At 44.7% G+C, this 15,116-nt stretch overlaps 1 protein-coding gene across 6 annotated transcripts in view; it reads left to right on the top strand.

Annotated features, from left to right (window-relative positions):
* Window positions 1–9,044, top strand: part of CNPY1 (canopy FGF signaling regulator 1) — a 45,585-nt gene extending 36,541 nt beyond the window's left edge. For 3 of the 6 annotated variants that reach the window (XM_043872643.1, XM_043872638.1, XM_043872640.1), the window contains exons 2-4: window positions 989–1,192; window positions 2,986–3,082; window positions 7,001–9,044. In XM_043872643.1, coding sequence (XP_043728578.1) covers window positions 1,049–1,192; window positions 2,986–3,082; window positions 7,001–7,038 — 279 coding nt within the window. In that variant the 5' untranslated portion in view covers window positions 989–1,048 and the 3' untranslated portion in view covers window positions 7,039–9,044. Of the gene's footprint in view, window positions 1–188; window positions 648–988; window positions 1,193–2,985; window positions 3,083–7,000 lie in introns of those variants that run through there. The other 3 variants (XM_043872641.1, XM_043872639.1, XM_043872642.1) reach the window with 3 other exon arrangements.
* Window positions 9,045–15,116: the final 6,072 nt, after the last annotated feature.

The following is a 15,116-nucleotide window of genomic DNA, read 5'->3' as shown; positions in this document are numbered from 1 at the left end:
TCGCCGGCACCGGAAGGGTTCACACTGCGTCTGAAAGGGGGACAATGGAGGCGCGGTATCTGCACAGCGCCGAAATCGAGTTCATTTGTGATCCGGCCCCTTTCACCCCGGTTGTCAGGCAAACTTCCTACTTTGATCAGCAGAGGGTGGAGAAGCAGAAAGGCCCGCGGAGGCCGGGGCCGCGGCGCGCCCGCGGCGCCCTTGGCGGGTCCCCGCCCCCTTCCGGAAGGAGCCGCGGGGACGCGGCCTCCTGCACCTTGACCTGTCTAGACGGCCCCCGAGTTGGTTATTTTCTTTTTTTGTCACGGTTACCAAGGGCGCGGGGTGCTCTTTGACCCCCGTGCGGGGCGAACGTGGTGGTCACAGGGTCCCCTGAATCCTCGTCGGATTCTGGAGGGAGAGGGGCGCGCGGACCCCCGCACCGGCTGCTCCAAAGACAACGCGCCCGCGGCCGCGCCCCGCGAGCGGGGACACGCCGTCCGCCCGGCTTCTTCCCGCCCCGCGGCCCCCGGCCCTGCCCCGGACCCCGGCGGCCACCGAGGGTCCAGGAGGCTGCGGAGCGCGAGCCCGGGCCTGGGCCCAGCTCGAGGGGTGCGCGGCCGTAGAGACCCCGCGCGCTCCGGCTCCGGTCTGTCGGTTTCTCGCAAGTAAATAGATAATAACAGCCCTTCTGTGTGGCTCAGAGCCTTCTTCTGCATGTTCCGTGATTTTCAGAAATTATCTCCTGTAGAAGGATAGTTGCTAGTTTGAATAGAAGTTTTTCTTCTGGCCACTTGCAAACATAGGCACCTGTTAAAAAGCGGAATTTAAGCTAACCTCTTAAATGCTGTAAATAATACAGCTGGGCAGTAACCGGACAGGAAGACTGTTTGCCCGCGTGGGGGGTGGGGGTGGGGTGCGGCCACGTGCGTTCAGGGGAATGGCTCTTGAGTAACACTAACATTAAGTCAAGTGTCCTGCCTTTTTCGTTTTTGTTTTTCCTTCATAGATCCCCTTAGCCCAGTCGGAGGCATTCCTCACAGACCTCCTGGACAAAGTGTGCGAGCGGATGAATGACTACAGACTGGAAGAAGACCCCGTGACGAAGGAGAAGACTTTCAAGAGATTTGCTCCTAGGAAAGGAGACAAAATATACAAAGAATTTAAAAAATTCTATTTTTATTCAGATGCTTACAGACCTTTGAAATTCGCGGTAAGCTCTTTTTCCGCAGAGGAATCCTATGCTCCGTGAACGTGTTTTTGGTACTTTAAAGAAATTTCTTGCTCTTTGGGATTTTGTTGAGTTTCAAGACAGGCCCATTAAATGTTGTCTGTTAGCGTTGTCGTCCTGCTGCTTTCTCGGTGTTAACCAGGCGCTCAGTGACTTGCCTTTCGCATCACTGGGGGGCTGTGATAGTTTCATCTCCATGGAGACACTTAAGTGATATTTTCCAGAAAGTGTGTTACAAGGCCCAGTGACTTGGAGGCACCGTTTGCAGGTTGCTTTGCTCCTGGGGACGGTGGGGAAGGGGACTCAGTCAGTCCCATGGGCGGGCGGCGCTTGTACAGGGTCCCGTGTCAGGCATCAGGGGCCATGGTCCTGAGATTAAAACCTAAATTAAAATGAGTGCTGTTTTCAAATATGGATAGCCACGCGATGGAGGGAGAGGGACGCATGTCACTTTTTCCTCCCCCCGCTTCACAGAAGAGGGAGAATTCTTTCTCCTCCGGAGTTAATTCAACTATTTTAGCACAGACTCGGTTAAACAAAGGCTTAGGGATGCTCGTCGGCCTCGTGGCACATTTCCTCCCTTCAAAATGTTTACTTTACGTGGACGGTGGCCTCTGACTCAGAATGTGCCCACCAAATATATGGCAAGAGATTTCACTATACTTATGCTGTTGAGTCAGACCGTGATGGGAAAGCCTGTTTAAGAAATGTCTGTGGTTCACACGGTGGCCAAAATGTCAGACATGCCGACCCCCTGATAGAAGGGCTGCAGCTGACTTTGGGCGATTTCGTTTTAATTAAAAAGTCAAGGCAATAATTCAGGGCTGAAAATACTATAGCATGGGGACTGCAGAGAGGAAGTGTGCTTATATTTCACAGGTCTTCCATAAACACGTGATAGTGGAAGTTAAATATTTTTAAATGCCATTTAAAATTTTTTAGAGTCTCACTTAATGAACTCAGAAAATGAGTTCCATGTCTCCAGTGAACACCCTTTAGCATCACGGTTCCTAAGAGTGTAAGCTTGTGTTTCCCCAAGGCAGACACATACTCTAGTCAGAATTTAAGGGTTTCAGAGGCATGGGTACCTTTGAGCACCCTCTTTTCAGAAATGTCAGATTTGTGGGCAGAGGGTGAGGGGAGCAAAGTGAAATTGTAGATGGATCTCTAACTGTTAGGAAAAGAAAGTTTCCTGAGTGACTGACAAGCCGTTATCCAGAGTGCAAGGGAAGAAGCGTTTGTGTTTTCACTGCTGAGAAAGCTTAATTGTTTTCACATTTCAGATCCTGCTTTAGAACCGCAAAATGGATTGTTATGTTAAATATAAAGGAAACTGGTTTAACCATTTTAAGGAGCCATGTTCTTTAAAGTTTCCAAAAAACAAAATAACAACGGCAACAACGGCAAATATAACCCACCAAAAAAGCGAAGACTTTTCAGCTCCATAAGTAGGAGCGCCCCCCCTTCCTGTTCCTTGCATTCCATTCCAGTTTGAGGAAGAGAAACAAATACAAAGAACCATTTTCCTGCCTTACCCTCGTCTTTCAACACGACTAATCAGTCAGCTGAGTCTCGGGGAAAATGATGCAATTAGCATTCTGGGGAGAGGGTTAATCCAATGCAGTGATGTCTTAAACCAAAAGGGCTAATAAAAATGGACCACCTTGGTAACATGATTTTCTGTTTTTAGCTAATAAAACTGTGACAAGTCCTTCCTAGCAAGATGTCCTGTGAGCGCACATCTATCCACGTCTGTTGTTGTTCTGTTTCTGCAGTGTGAGACTATAATAGAAGAGTTCGAAGATGAAATATTTTCACTTATCACCCAGGAGGCACACCACCTCGCTGACACGCTGTGCGGTGGAAAGTCAGGTACTGTGTCTGATGTGGCGTGCGCCCTCTCCCAGGCCCACCCCTCTCCCGCTCAGCAGCTTTTTTTCATTTTTTTTCAAACCGAGCCTGTCTGGTGAGGGGAGCAAACAAACCCACCTCGGGGCTGTGTGGCCTTGTTGCTTGCACTTCTGCACCTCGGCGTTTTTAAGTGAATTCACACATGCTTGGCTTCCAGCCGGGAAGGAGCACAGGCTTGGTTAGCCCTGCCCGGGTCCAAAGCATTTCTCCTTTTAAACTTTTAGAGCTGGGTTCTCCACCCTGGACCAGGGAAGGATTTCTTTATGACTTGCCTGCTCACCTGCACCAACAGACAGTGGGGTCTCTCTTTAGTAAGAAATTTCTGATGTTTTCCTGTTGGTTTATTTGGGCTGGAAATTTTTTTTTCAAGTTCCTTTCCCCAAATATCTACTTCTTAAAACTTTTTTTTTTTCTGGTGTGGAAAATAATATTTGATTCGTATTCTTAAACACACGCATACATACACATAACCAGAAGCTAGAAAACACTGCCAAAACTTTATTTCCTATATACAGAGTTGAAACACAGGATCACCCCGGCCCTCGCTTCTGCTTAAACACAGGACTTTTAGTCTGTGTCATTTTGACACTTTTAAAATAGGTTTATAAGAATGTGGTACAGGTTGTACATTGTTTTCAGATATCTTTGAAAAAATGACTGTGATATTTGGAGACGATGATTGAAAGCTGGGGAAATACTTGTATGCAATTATAGAAGCCTCAGATGTCTAGCATTCAGCAATTGTTTATAATAAAATATGATATACCTGCATCCATAGAGTCAAATTTAGTGCCAAAGTCCTTAAAATAATAGTTACTGTGATTTGAAGATAAATATTTGTCGTTCAAAGTTATTGAACAAGAAAGTAATAGATTTCCATTAACATGACGAAGTTTTCTTACTGAGTAGATAATGGGGTTGTTCTCTGTTTAAAATCCAGTTTGGTTGGGAGTTTGAAGACCACAGTGAAATAATATAGTCAGAATATAGCCAGGAATTCCAGAGCTTTTTCCATTGATTTTGGATATGTACTGTTGTAAGTGGTGAACTTCACATAATTAAAGTGAACTTCACATCATCACAATTTCCCAAAGAAATTATTTTTGAAGGTTTTCAAGCAATTCAGAGATGAGAATGTGTGTGTTAGGATGTAAGCAAAAATGTAATGAACAAGATTGGGAATATTTATTTTTCTGTTTTTCCTCAAAGGGTTTGGGCTTGTCATTATCATCTTTGCTATATGAATACCTGCTCAGATATTATGGAAGTCTCTAGAAAGTTTCGCCAACTCTTTATGGCAGGAGTTGCTTCAAATAATAAGATTCTGAGGAAACGCTGTTTCCAAGTGCAGCAGTTTGGCTTAATTTCAATTATAGTCACTATCTCTTTTCATTCCTTCCGTATGTTTATAATTGGAAATAAAAATTAATATTATCCTAAAGAAAATGCAGTGTAAAGCATAAACTTAAGATGTGTGCAATATCACTAGTGTAAAATAAAACATGATCAAATCATTCTTAATAGCATCGATTTTTGAAAGACTGATTAAGTGTTTACTGTAAACATAAGTATCAGTGCCCCAGCCCTATTGAGAACACACGGTAACCACTCCAAAGGCTTCTCCGCCACATGGCTGCTACCTAGTGAAGTGGAGTGAGCTTTTTCAGGCTGTTTCTTTGTGAAACATACTTATGGGTACTCTAAATAATTTATAAATAAAAACTAGGAATCCATTAATCCTAAAAGAGGCAAGAGTCCCTGCCCCTCCTAACTGCCCCCCCCCCCCCCATCATTGAAGGAAGTAAACCACACAACAAGGTCAAGGGTTTTCCAAACTTAAAAATTATTGTCAGGAAAAAGCTGAAGTGACACAGTAATGAGAATAATCCTAAGTCATGACTGCAGCCAACAAAGAAATAGTATGTTTTAACCTATCAGGATGGTTTTCGAAATCTGTGTAAAAGGTGAGGCTCTCATATCATAGAGAAACTCCAGATGCTTTTAGTGTAATCTGAAATACACTCACAGTGAGTTTTTTATGGCAGCATGAGCATCAGCCTCTGTTCTGTAAAGATGAGGCTTTGTTTTATCCTGTTCTGCCACTGCTTCGCTGCAATCCCTCTGCCTGTCTAAGTGATGTTTTAGAGAGATGACCGTGTGTGTGCGCGTGTGCGTATGTGTACTGGAGGTTATGAAACTACAGTAACCAATACTTGACCTATATCCTATGAACAGCCACTATACTGAGGGCTCATAAAATGTCTACATTGCTTTTAGGGAGATTAATAATCTTTTCAAAGGTAGATATTTTTAGAACTAGAAGTTTGGTTGGAAGGTTAATATACTTTATATACACCTTATATATTTGTGTGTGTGTGAGAGAATTTTGCTTTTTTTCTAGTTAAGGTAGACCTTTTCACTTTATTTTTAATAGTTAGCACGGGAGCAAATCAGTGCTTATTCACAGACTTCAGCATTTCAGCTTTAGAGGTATAAATGACCTAGAAAATTTCTGTAAGGTATTTAAAGTGTACATCATGCTGATTTGATATGTGCATCCATCTAGTTAATTAACACAAGTATGATCGTTGAAAATATAGGAATCTAAGGCCCACCCCTACACACAAATACATGGGGAATAATGGAGAAAACATGTTAAATTTAAGATGACTGTGTTTGGCTTTAAAAATAATACTTCTGTGAGATTTTCATAAACGTGTTATCTTTTCGATGAGTGAAAAACATCTCGGTGAAGTGCTATGGGTTTGCAGGTAGACCTGCAGATGCCACTGTAGTTTTATTCAGTGGATAGAAGAAAAGTTATCAAGTGCACTCTGTTTTAGGGACATGAGACAGCAAAAGTGGTAAAGGGTTATTTCTTACGTATCTCCTTTTTTTCCTAGGCAGAAAATAAGAGTTCATTAGATTTTCCTAGTTGAATGTTTTGTGGCACATGACCCAGTCTTCTCTAGATTGTCATTTTAATGTCTTGAAGTAAAAATGGTATTTTAAAATCTTAATAAGATACAAGGTCATGATTAAAAAGATGGCTATATTTCACTCAAGGTTAAACATGTCACTCTAGATTATGGATGAATGGATTCTTTGGTTTGTGGAGGTATTCATTAGGAAGAGTGAGTTTATAAATATAAATACATAAATATGTTTTTTATACATATCACTTCTGCTTTGGTATCAAATCTTAACATTTAGAAAAACATGAGACCAATAAGAATTTGTGACATGGTCATTTTGAACGGCCACCTAAGGAATAAGGTCTCAAGTATTCTGAAATAGTTAGCCTGCATTTAAAGTAAAAGCATTTCGACCTTTCTGTGTAGACTTTCAAGCATTAAAGAGAGTGGTAAATTCTAATATTAAAATAATTACTTTCAAAGCAAACACATGATACAAAATAACACAAGGGCTAGCCTATTTCCTATTTTAAATAAATTATGTAGCTGGAATAATCCATAGCCCAGTCTAGAGAGCTGGCATTCATTGCTTCCAGTGGGAAATGTACTGTGTATCCAAGCCTCTCCGCACCTTGGATTAAGTGCCCAGCACACTGATTCCCTGTCTCGAGTTTTCCTTAAATACTCCCATGGCCACAGGCAGGAGGACACAACCCATGGGCTTTGTTTCAAAATGCTCCAGGAAAAAAGGCTGGCAGTGCCAGTGGAATAGCAGTGGTTGACCAGTCTGCAACAGAATAAACTCATTCTTCTCTCTGCTTGTGTGTATTTGAAAATGTCCATAAGGAAAGTTTTTGGTTTTTTTTTAAATGTGCTTCCACAAGAATGTGCTTTTGCAGAAAGTAAATGACTTATGGGCTGATGTTAAATGTGAGAGTGATGCCATCTAACTTTTTTCCCCCAGGTCTGTGTGAAACTTCCACTAACCACACTGAACTCTAGGAATCTCGGTGCTACTAGCAGAGAGGAGTCACCTCGCGGCCCCCAAGGTCAATGTCTGCATTTCCGTCTTCATGTTTCTTCACAAGAAGAAACTATGTGTCTCTTTTTCATACTGCAGGGTCTCCTGTTTGATATTTTATTGAAAATCTCTTCTTTGGCATCATGACAAGTCCCACTTCTTTCTCCAGGTGCAGTTGAGGAGTACATGAAGCAAATTACCTGTGTGGATTTTGATATTTACAAAGAGTCTTGGCAGGAAAGCATTTAGTAATAGGACAAATGTGAAGACATTTCATAAATGAAATAAGGATTTAATAACATGTACTGCATAGTTCATGCACATATACAAGTATAGTGTCCTGTTTGATAAGGACTTGATTTGATTTCATAAGTACTTGATTAGTCATGAAATTAAGAAAATACATTGCAAAATTCCAGGCTAATTTTTATGGACTGTATGGCTATCACCAAAAGAAATGAATTTACTTTATGTCAGGAATGAAATTTAAATTTCTAGAAACCTTAAGTTTAAATACTTTCTAATTCCTAAAATTTAACCAAATGCATAGAAAGCAGTGAACACTTTTATAGTGAACAATTTTATTGGCCTTTCTAACGCATGCATTCTGAATTGAAATGATTTAGAAAGTTGATTTATTATTCATGTATTTATTATCATGTATTCTTAAAGGCTGACACCAATGGACTCGTTTATTTTGGTGCAAACTCTCCTGTCATGCTTTGTTTTTAAAGATTTTCACCTCATATTTAGCATGTAGATTTTACTACTAACCAACTATTGTTCTGTCTATGGATGTTTTTGTAGGTGTGGAGATGAAAGGAGAGATGGAAACTTATAGAAAATTGCCTTTTGACCACCTTAATAATGGTGTGTAGTGATCTCACTCTTAGAGATTTCATTGTCTTGGGGATCTCATTTCTTGGAGATTTCAACAGAGATTATTGTCTCTGTTGAATTTACATTTAGTGGAATAAAACTTTAATTGTTTAAAATGTCAGGACATGCTTCACACACAATGTTTTAAAGAAGAAATTCTCCTTGTTATCTCTGAGAAATTTACGAAGTGGGTTGATGTTCCGCCTCCAAAAGCAGAAAGTATTTGCCGTGTGTTACAAGGTTACCTAGAAAGCGCATTACTTAAACCGTTCAACTGACACTTGGGGAGAAAACAATTTGTAAGTTTAGAAAAATTTGCCACCATGGAGAGAAAGAAGTTCCCTTTCTCCCTCTCCCACCTCAGCTTGTGTTAAAGTCAGGCTTCTGTGTTAATGTCATTCATTCACTGAGAAAGTTTCTGATTTTTTAGCTGATATCAGTAGTGTGGAGCCTATATATTATAACCTGATGAGTCTGCACTGCCTGCAACTGACAAAAAATGGAAATGGGATTTAAGAATCATTAGCCTCATTTTTCAGGACGGTAGGAAAACTGGGACTTAAAACATAGTGCCTAAACCTTTAGTAAACTTACCTATTTAAGTTTCGTTTCGCATATCAGATAATAAGCCGTAAACGTTATCCTACCTTCGGCTTCCTTGGTAAGCACACTGAACTATTTCTTCACGGGAACACAACAGAGACACTGGCTTGAAGTCCCCGTTCAAACCGTAACACTTGTGTGTGTAGGGGTGTCGCTGACAACCCCCCACATACATACAGCTCTTGCCAGCCGTAGAATTTAAGGGAATGTGGGCTTTGGTTTCCACCCTGAGTGTCTGTGGGGAGGTCTGCCTTCACTCTTGATGGTGTTTCCCATGGATGTTGGTGCTTCCACTGTGACAAGAACCACACACCTCGCCTCTGATGGTGAATATCTCAAGGTTTTGCTCAATATGGCTATTCAGTTTTTTCTTATTTCCTAGTAAAAATAATCTTGTCTCTTAGCAAGATTTTCAGTATCTCATGACTTAGATATTTTGCTTTCCAGATCAAACTTGTTAAACTCATGTAAACGTTTGTGATTTCTGATTAAAACTACATTTGAGTCCTGGATATGAGTCACTGCGTTTCTTACGGCTGCGACGACTCTTAGGTTTCCCTCCGGGTCGTGGTGAGGCTGCGCTGCTTTTGCTAATGAAAAATAATGAGAGAGGAGCCGCTGGCTCCACCGTCCCTCCAACCACATTCCCTCCAACCACATTCCTGCCTTTTAATGACCTTTATTGACCAAAAAACCAAACAAAAGCAAAAAGCCTGAAAAAAGGAAAAAGAAAACAACACCTAGGCTGTAACAGAAAAGTTTCTTAGAGTCCCTGAAAAGCCACCTAATACTGAGAGAAATTCCCGGAGAAAATATTGGGGGGAGGCTTACATTACTTATTAGAATAATGAGGAGAGAAGATGTGTTTGAGGTGGATGGTTTCAAATCGCAGTTTTATGAGATGGTTTCTCTGGGTCTCCACGGAAGACTTCTGTGAGCCTCTTCTCATAAAGAAAAAGACCAAATTGGCTGAGATGCACAGCTTATATTTTGTTATGTGGATTACTATTTGCAAAGAATAAGCCAAGACCAATGAATCTATTTCACTGAGGAGTGGAGAGTGGAATAGAGCAAAGTCCCAAATGGGAGCGATCAATACTTGATTTACTAAGACAAGCCCTAAAAAAATAGAGTCAATAGCTGGTTATATTTTTTATACCTATTTCTCTGCTTGGTTGACATTTATTCATATATGTAATAGTATGATCTAAATAAATATTTTAAGCTGTATACCAATCTATCTTAAAATTCATGTTGTAATGAATATGAGAAAACGCCAGCCTTTGATGTGATTGTATATCCTGTTTTAAACTCTAAGGCAAATGTTTGAGGTAATCTTAAATCTTGACACCCAGTCCATAGCATATTCCATAGTTTTATACCAAAATGCAATTAATAATATTATAAAAGGATAAAAAGGATACCCATTAGATATGTGCATTTTTTATTGTGATCTTTAGCCTATAATTTAATCCCCTTTATAAGTTTCTTAAATTCCTCAGATGATCTGCTTTTAGAGCAAGGACTTAAATAAATGAAAGGTCAAACACAACAAATGAAATTGAAATATGAAAGTTGTAGAAACTCGTCGCCTGTGAATTACGCAGAAAAAGAGGCAGGAGATGACGTGCTTCTCTCTGGAATCATGCTTGGGGCCTCCTGCGTGAAACGTATTTGCTGGAGAGGAAGGATCCACCCTTTTCATCTGTTTTCAGGACCTGCCCTGCTCAAACAGATGATGATTAAACTGAATAGGATATGGGCTCATTTGTCTGTAGGACCATCACCTGAAAGAGCAAGCTTTGCTTCGTAAGGACAGTTTGTGGAAGTGGTGTCTAAAGCATCAGATACAGCTCTGTGCCCTTGCCAATCCTAGGGGGGACTCGGAAGATGGATGGGTGGGTAGAAACCTAGATTCATAGATGCAGCCCTCAAACCTATGTACATAGATAGGAATCAAGTCAGGACTCAGGCCAGCTACAACTCTGACTGCATCCCAGAGAAAAAGTGCCCAGAGATTTCTTTAATTCCTTAAAGAAAAAAAAAAAATCATTGCTATACTCGCATCTTGATTTTCAAGAAAGAAAAAAGATAGCCTGTACCATGACACACATAGAAAATATTCTACCCCACAGCAGCAAACTGTTCATGAGACACGTTTGATCTGTTAAAAGGTTAGTGGGAAGCGTACAGTGACAAATAGGACAGACTCTATGATTTCAATACCTTGAGACCATGGAATTTTTGCACCATGGTTTATGTCCCTGGATATGTTCCAGCGTCTCCTAGTTTATGGTCTATGAGAACTTGAATTTGTGTGAAAATTATATAAATCTTAATGATGTTGAATTGGTTCATGGTGCTTTTCAGGTCTACTATATTCTCCTACTTTTCTGCATAGTCATTCTGTTAATTTTTGAGAGTTTGATACTGAAACTCCAGCTAAAATGCTTCATTTATTAAATAATTGTCATACACAGTGGAACTATACATGAAGGACTGGGAAGCCTGGTGTGCTGCAGTCTGTGGGGTCACAAAGAGTCAGACATAACTTAGCAACTGGACAATGAACAACAATATGTAACTTTGTTCTGTAGTTCCTAAGCCTCCTGTAAGTGTGTTATTATACTTTCATAATTTAAAAAAGAAAAAAGAAAAAAAGTTACTAGGAAGCAAAATAAGCCACGAGGTTACATGGAAAATGTATTTGAATCTTATAATATGGCTTAGTATTATGGAACAAAATTTCAAGGAACCACGGGTCAAAATTGTATACCTTCCCCCAAACATAATAGCACAAAGCAGAAGCCTGATACAGCAGGGTAAGCCATTCGATTAGAATAGAGTCATGTTCTGTTGAACCGCAGTGTAGGACCAAGTTCCCTAAGTGCAGACTTGGTTGATCTGTGATGCAGCTCAGAGGCACACAGGTCTTTCCTTAGAGCAGAGATTCTAGCGACTTCTTTCTCCTTTCAGGATTGTTACTAAACCAATATCTAAGGAATGCAGGTTACATAATGAAACGTTGGCAGCCCAATGTCAGCTAATTAAGAACCTGCCTGGGAGTCAGAAAGATCCTGTAAGTGATAAGTGAAAATGTTAATACCGGTCTCAAACTTGGTGAGCAGAGAAGTTGACTACCAATGTCCTCCGGCCATTCCGTGTTAGGGGTTTGCCCCAAACTGCTCTCTGAACCAGTGGGGATTTCTCTGCTGCGTGATCTGATGGTGGCCAATGAAAGGTGCTAATAATCCCGGGGGGACCGTTGTCCACAGAGAGAGAAGACTGCAGTCAGGTGATCTCCACTGTCTGATAGAAATGATCTTTATGGCTTTGTTGTTCTTCATCAAAGGACCTTGATTAAGCACCTTCATGCCCTGTGGTTTGTAGAAGAAAGCAGAGAACCAAAAAATAGACTATTTGGTCCCCATTAAAAATGGACCCCATTTAAAGCAACATGGTATTAAAACAGAGCGAGATCTAATACAAATGCAGCTTCAATAAGTGTTATTAAATTATTAGACCTTTAGGTGAAAATATACCCGAGAACTGCCTTTATATGCAATCAAAGCTGTGATTAAATATTAATGCCCTAAGATTAAAGGGTCACTTGAGTAGGTTTTTTTAAGCAATACCCCCAAATGGTGAATAGGAGATGTTGCTGCCTTTTGTATACTTTGTGGGCGCTAAAACCTGGACGAATTTTGCGGGTGAAAACCGCCAGGGTGTGGTCCAGCCGTGCATGGGCTGAGGCCCTGTGTGCTGGAAGTGTGTTCTTTCCTGTCAAACCACAGAAGGCTCATCCGGTCTCACACTTCCTCCTGTTGCTTGTTAAGGTCCTCTCGCAGGAGGAGAAGCGTCAGAAGCAGCGTTTGTGTTTTATAAAACCCGAGGACGAGCTGCTGACTGTCCGTAGGAACTAAGGATGTGAGACCTTCAGCCTTGAGAAAGGAACACTTGCTTCTCGCTCAGAAATCCTTTTCCTTCTCCCAGGAGTCTGGGGTCAGGTCCAGCAGAGCCTTGGTGCCCGACGACACAGCCGGCGGCGGAAGCTCTCTCCTGCGTTCCCACGATTGCCGAGGGCCCGCAGTCACCGCTGGCTCAGGGGACGGAGGTGGGACCAGAGACCCCGCCCCGCTCCGGGCAAGGCCATCACGTGGCCCAGGCAAGGCCCCCCAGGCAGGTGAGGGGAGCAGGCCCGGGGGAGTGGCCCCGCTGGGAGGTCCTGCGTCCTTGCCCTGAGCTGCCCCGGCCCTGAGCCCAGCTGTCCTTGACCTGAGGCCCCGGGGAGCAGGCCCCTCTGCCGGCCAGCCCGTGAGGCTGAGGGGCAGCCACGGGAGTGGAGGGGGGCCCGCCAGCTTCTCCGGCTCGTTCTCGTTGGTCTGAACCCGGGAGCCAGCCCGGCTCACGGCCCTGCTCTCATCTGGCTGAGAAATGGAGCTTCCCGGTCAGACCTGCGTGCGCAAGGCCCCGGGCCGTCCCCGACGTCCCCTCCTCCGCCTGCAGCCCGGGCCCTCGGTCCAGGTGGCCTTGGCAGCCAGCACGGCAGCCGGACGCCTGGCGCCCCATCCCGCGTGGGGTCCCTGGGGGGTAGCCGGCGCCTTCACGACACCCCGCCCGCTCTCCACACGCCTGGTCTTGCCCTGCCCGTCACCGTCCTGGGCCCAGCGGGCCCCTGGGTGGAGCGGGCACCGAGAGGCATCCAAGGAAACGTGTCCCTGACCGTGGGCACAGTGCCCTCCACCCCGCGGAGCCGGAGCCCGACGTGGGGGGGGGGGCATGTGCGGAGGGAGACCGCGCCGGGGTCTTCGGCTTGAGCGCTGACGTCCCCCCGGGTGGACCCGGGCTGGGCTCTGTCGTCCTCCCGCGAGGACCACCTCTTCCGGGGTGACCGGCCCCCTGGAGCGGGGCGGCGGGTGCAGAGAGGGTGAAGTCCCGGCTGGAGGCTGGGGAACGCCGACGGTAAAGACAGCCAGCGACAGCTTTCAGAAGACAGGTTCCCTGGCCCGCGGCCTTGGGTAGGCTTGAGAGAAGGGGTCTGGTACGAGAGCATCTGAGGCTGAAGAAGCAGAGACGCTGAGGAGGAAGCTGGAGCCCGGCGGGCGGGTGCCGAGGATGGAGGTGTTCTTGCCCTGCTGCCTCGGGGACAGCTCCGTGCAGGGGCCTCCGCGATCCTCAGCTAAGGGACAGAGACCAGCCCGACCTCAGGCGGCTCTTGGTTTTGCAGGGGGACCAGCAGGAAGTGTGGGGCCCCATTCTGGCCCCAGGGCCTCCAATCTGCACCCCCAGGGCCAGGCAGGGCTGGGCATCTTAGGAAACCTGCCCTCCGGGCTTTCCTAGAACTGCGACCTCCTGGGCTGTGCTGGGGCCGTGGGCACTGCTTGAGTGTCAAGCCAGGCGCAAGCTCCGATGGTGGAGCCCTTTCATCTCCTTTGGGTAAATTTCAGTAAGGGAGAGGGCACTTCGTTTTTATTTATTACCTTAGGTTCTTGCAGAGCGGAAGGTCCAGGAGGAGATGGGCTCTCTCGGATCCCCTTAGAGTCTCTGTGTCGGATGATGCCCCTGGACCAGCCTGCATCCTGGCGGCACCCCCAGCCGGGGACCCTCCCTTATCCGGAGGTGGCGGGGTGGACCTCCAGCCTCGCTCTGCTGCTCTATCTGCTGGCTCCACGTCTGTGCTCGCGAGCCCCCGAGTGGACCTTGCTGGTCTTCTCATCTGGGAGACCACATTGGAGACTACCTAAGTGTCCTGCCGCGCACTGGGTCTCCCTTTCTGGGGTCCACGGGGCCCACGCTGAGGGAGTCCTCGGTCCTCTGAAGGCTCAGAAAGTACGGTTCAGACCAGAGCAGGCGGGGCTGGGGCAGGCGGGTGCCCAGGGTCACCTCAGTCTGCCCTGCCCAGGGCAACTGCAAAGAAAGGCATTTCTGCCTCTTTAACTTGCCTTTCCTCTTTTAAAACCAGACAAGACAGGGACTCCCCTGGTGGTCCGGCGGTTTGGACTCCATCCTTCCACAGAAAGGAGTGCAGGTTCGATGCCTGATTGGGGGAACTATGATCCCTCGTGCCATGCGGCCAAGAAAAAAAAATCCAGACAAAACAAAATGAAAAACACAAAAAATCCCCTATGTTCCTTCTTATAAGTAAAAAGAAATACATGTATTTAGAAAATATAGATTAAAAAAATAAGAAAATAAGACTTTTCTCAGCTTCAGCACTCAGCTAATTGTTCATCTCACATATGTATGTCTGTGTACACGTGTGTACACGTATGTGAATTAGACATCGTCCCTCCTGCTTGTGAGTGGCCTTTGCCCTAACATGCGGTGCGCTCCTTTCCCTGTCGTCTCATCTCCTTCAACACCATGACTCTGACGGCTGCCAAGTGTTACCTCGTGTATCACACACACCACATTCGTTTAGTCTCCTGTGTTAGGTCATTTAGATTATTTTCAGTATTTTTATCACTGTGAAAAAGACGGAGGTGAGTTTTGGTAGCTGCACGCGTGTGTGCTGTTGTGTCCGACTCTTTGCGACCCCGTGGACTGTAGCCCACCAGGCGCCTCTGTCCATGGGATT

The sequence above is a fragment of the Cervus elaphus genome, chromosome 18 (assembly GCF_910594005.1).
Source record: "Cervus elaphus chromosome 18, mCerEla1.1, whole genome shotgun sequence".
Taxonomy (NCBI): domain Eukaryota; kingdom Metazoa; phylum Chordata; class Mammalia; order Artiodactyla; family Cervidae; genus Cervus; species Cervus elaphus.
This window is presented reverse-complemented; position numbering and strand designations above follow the sequence as displayed.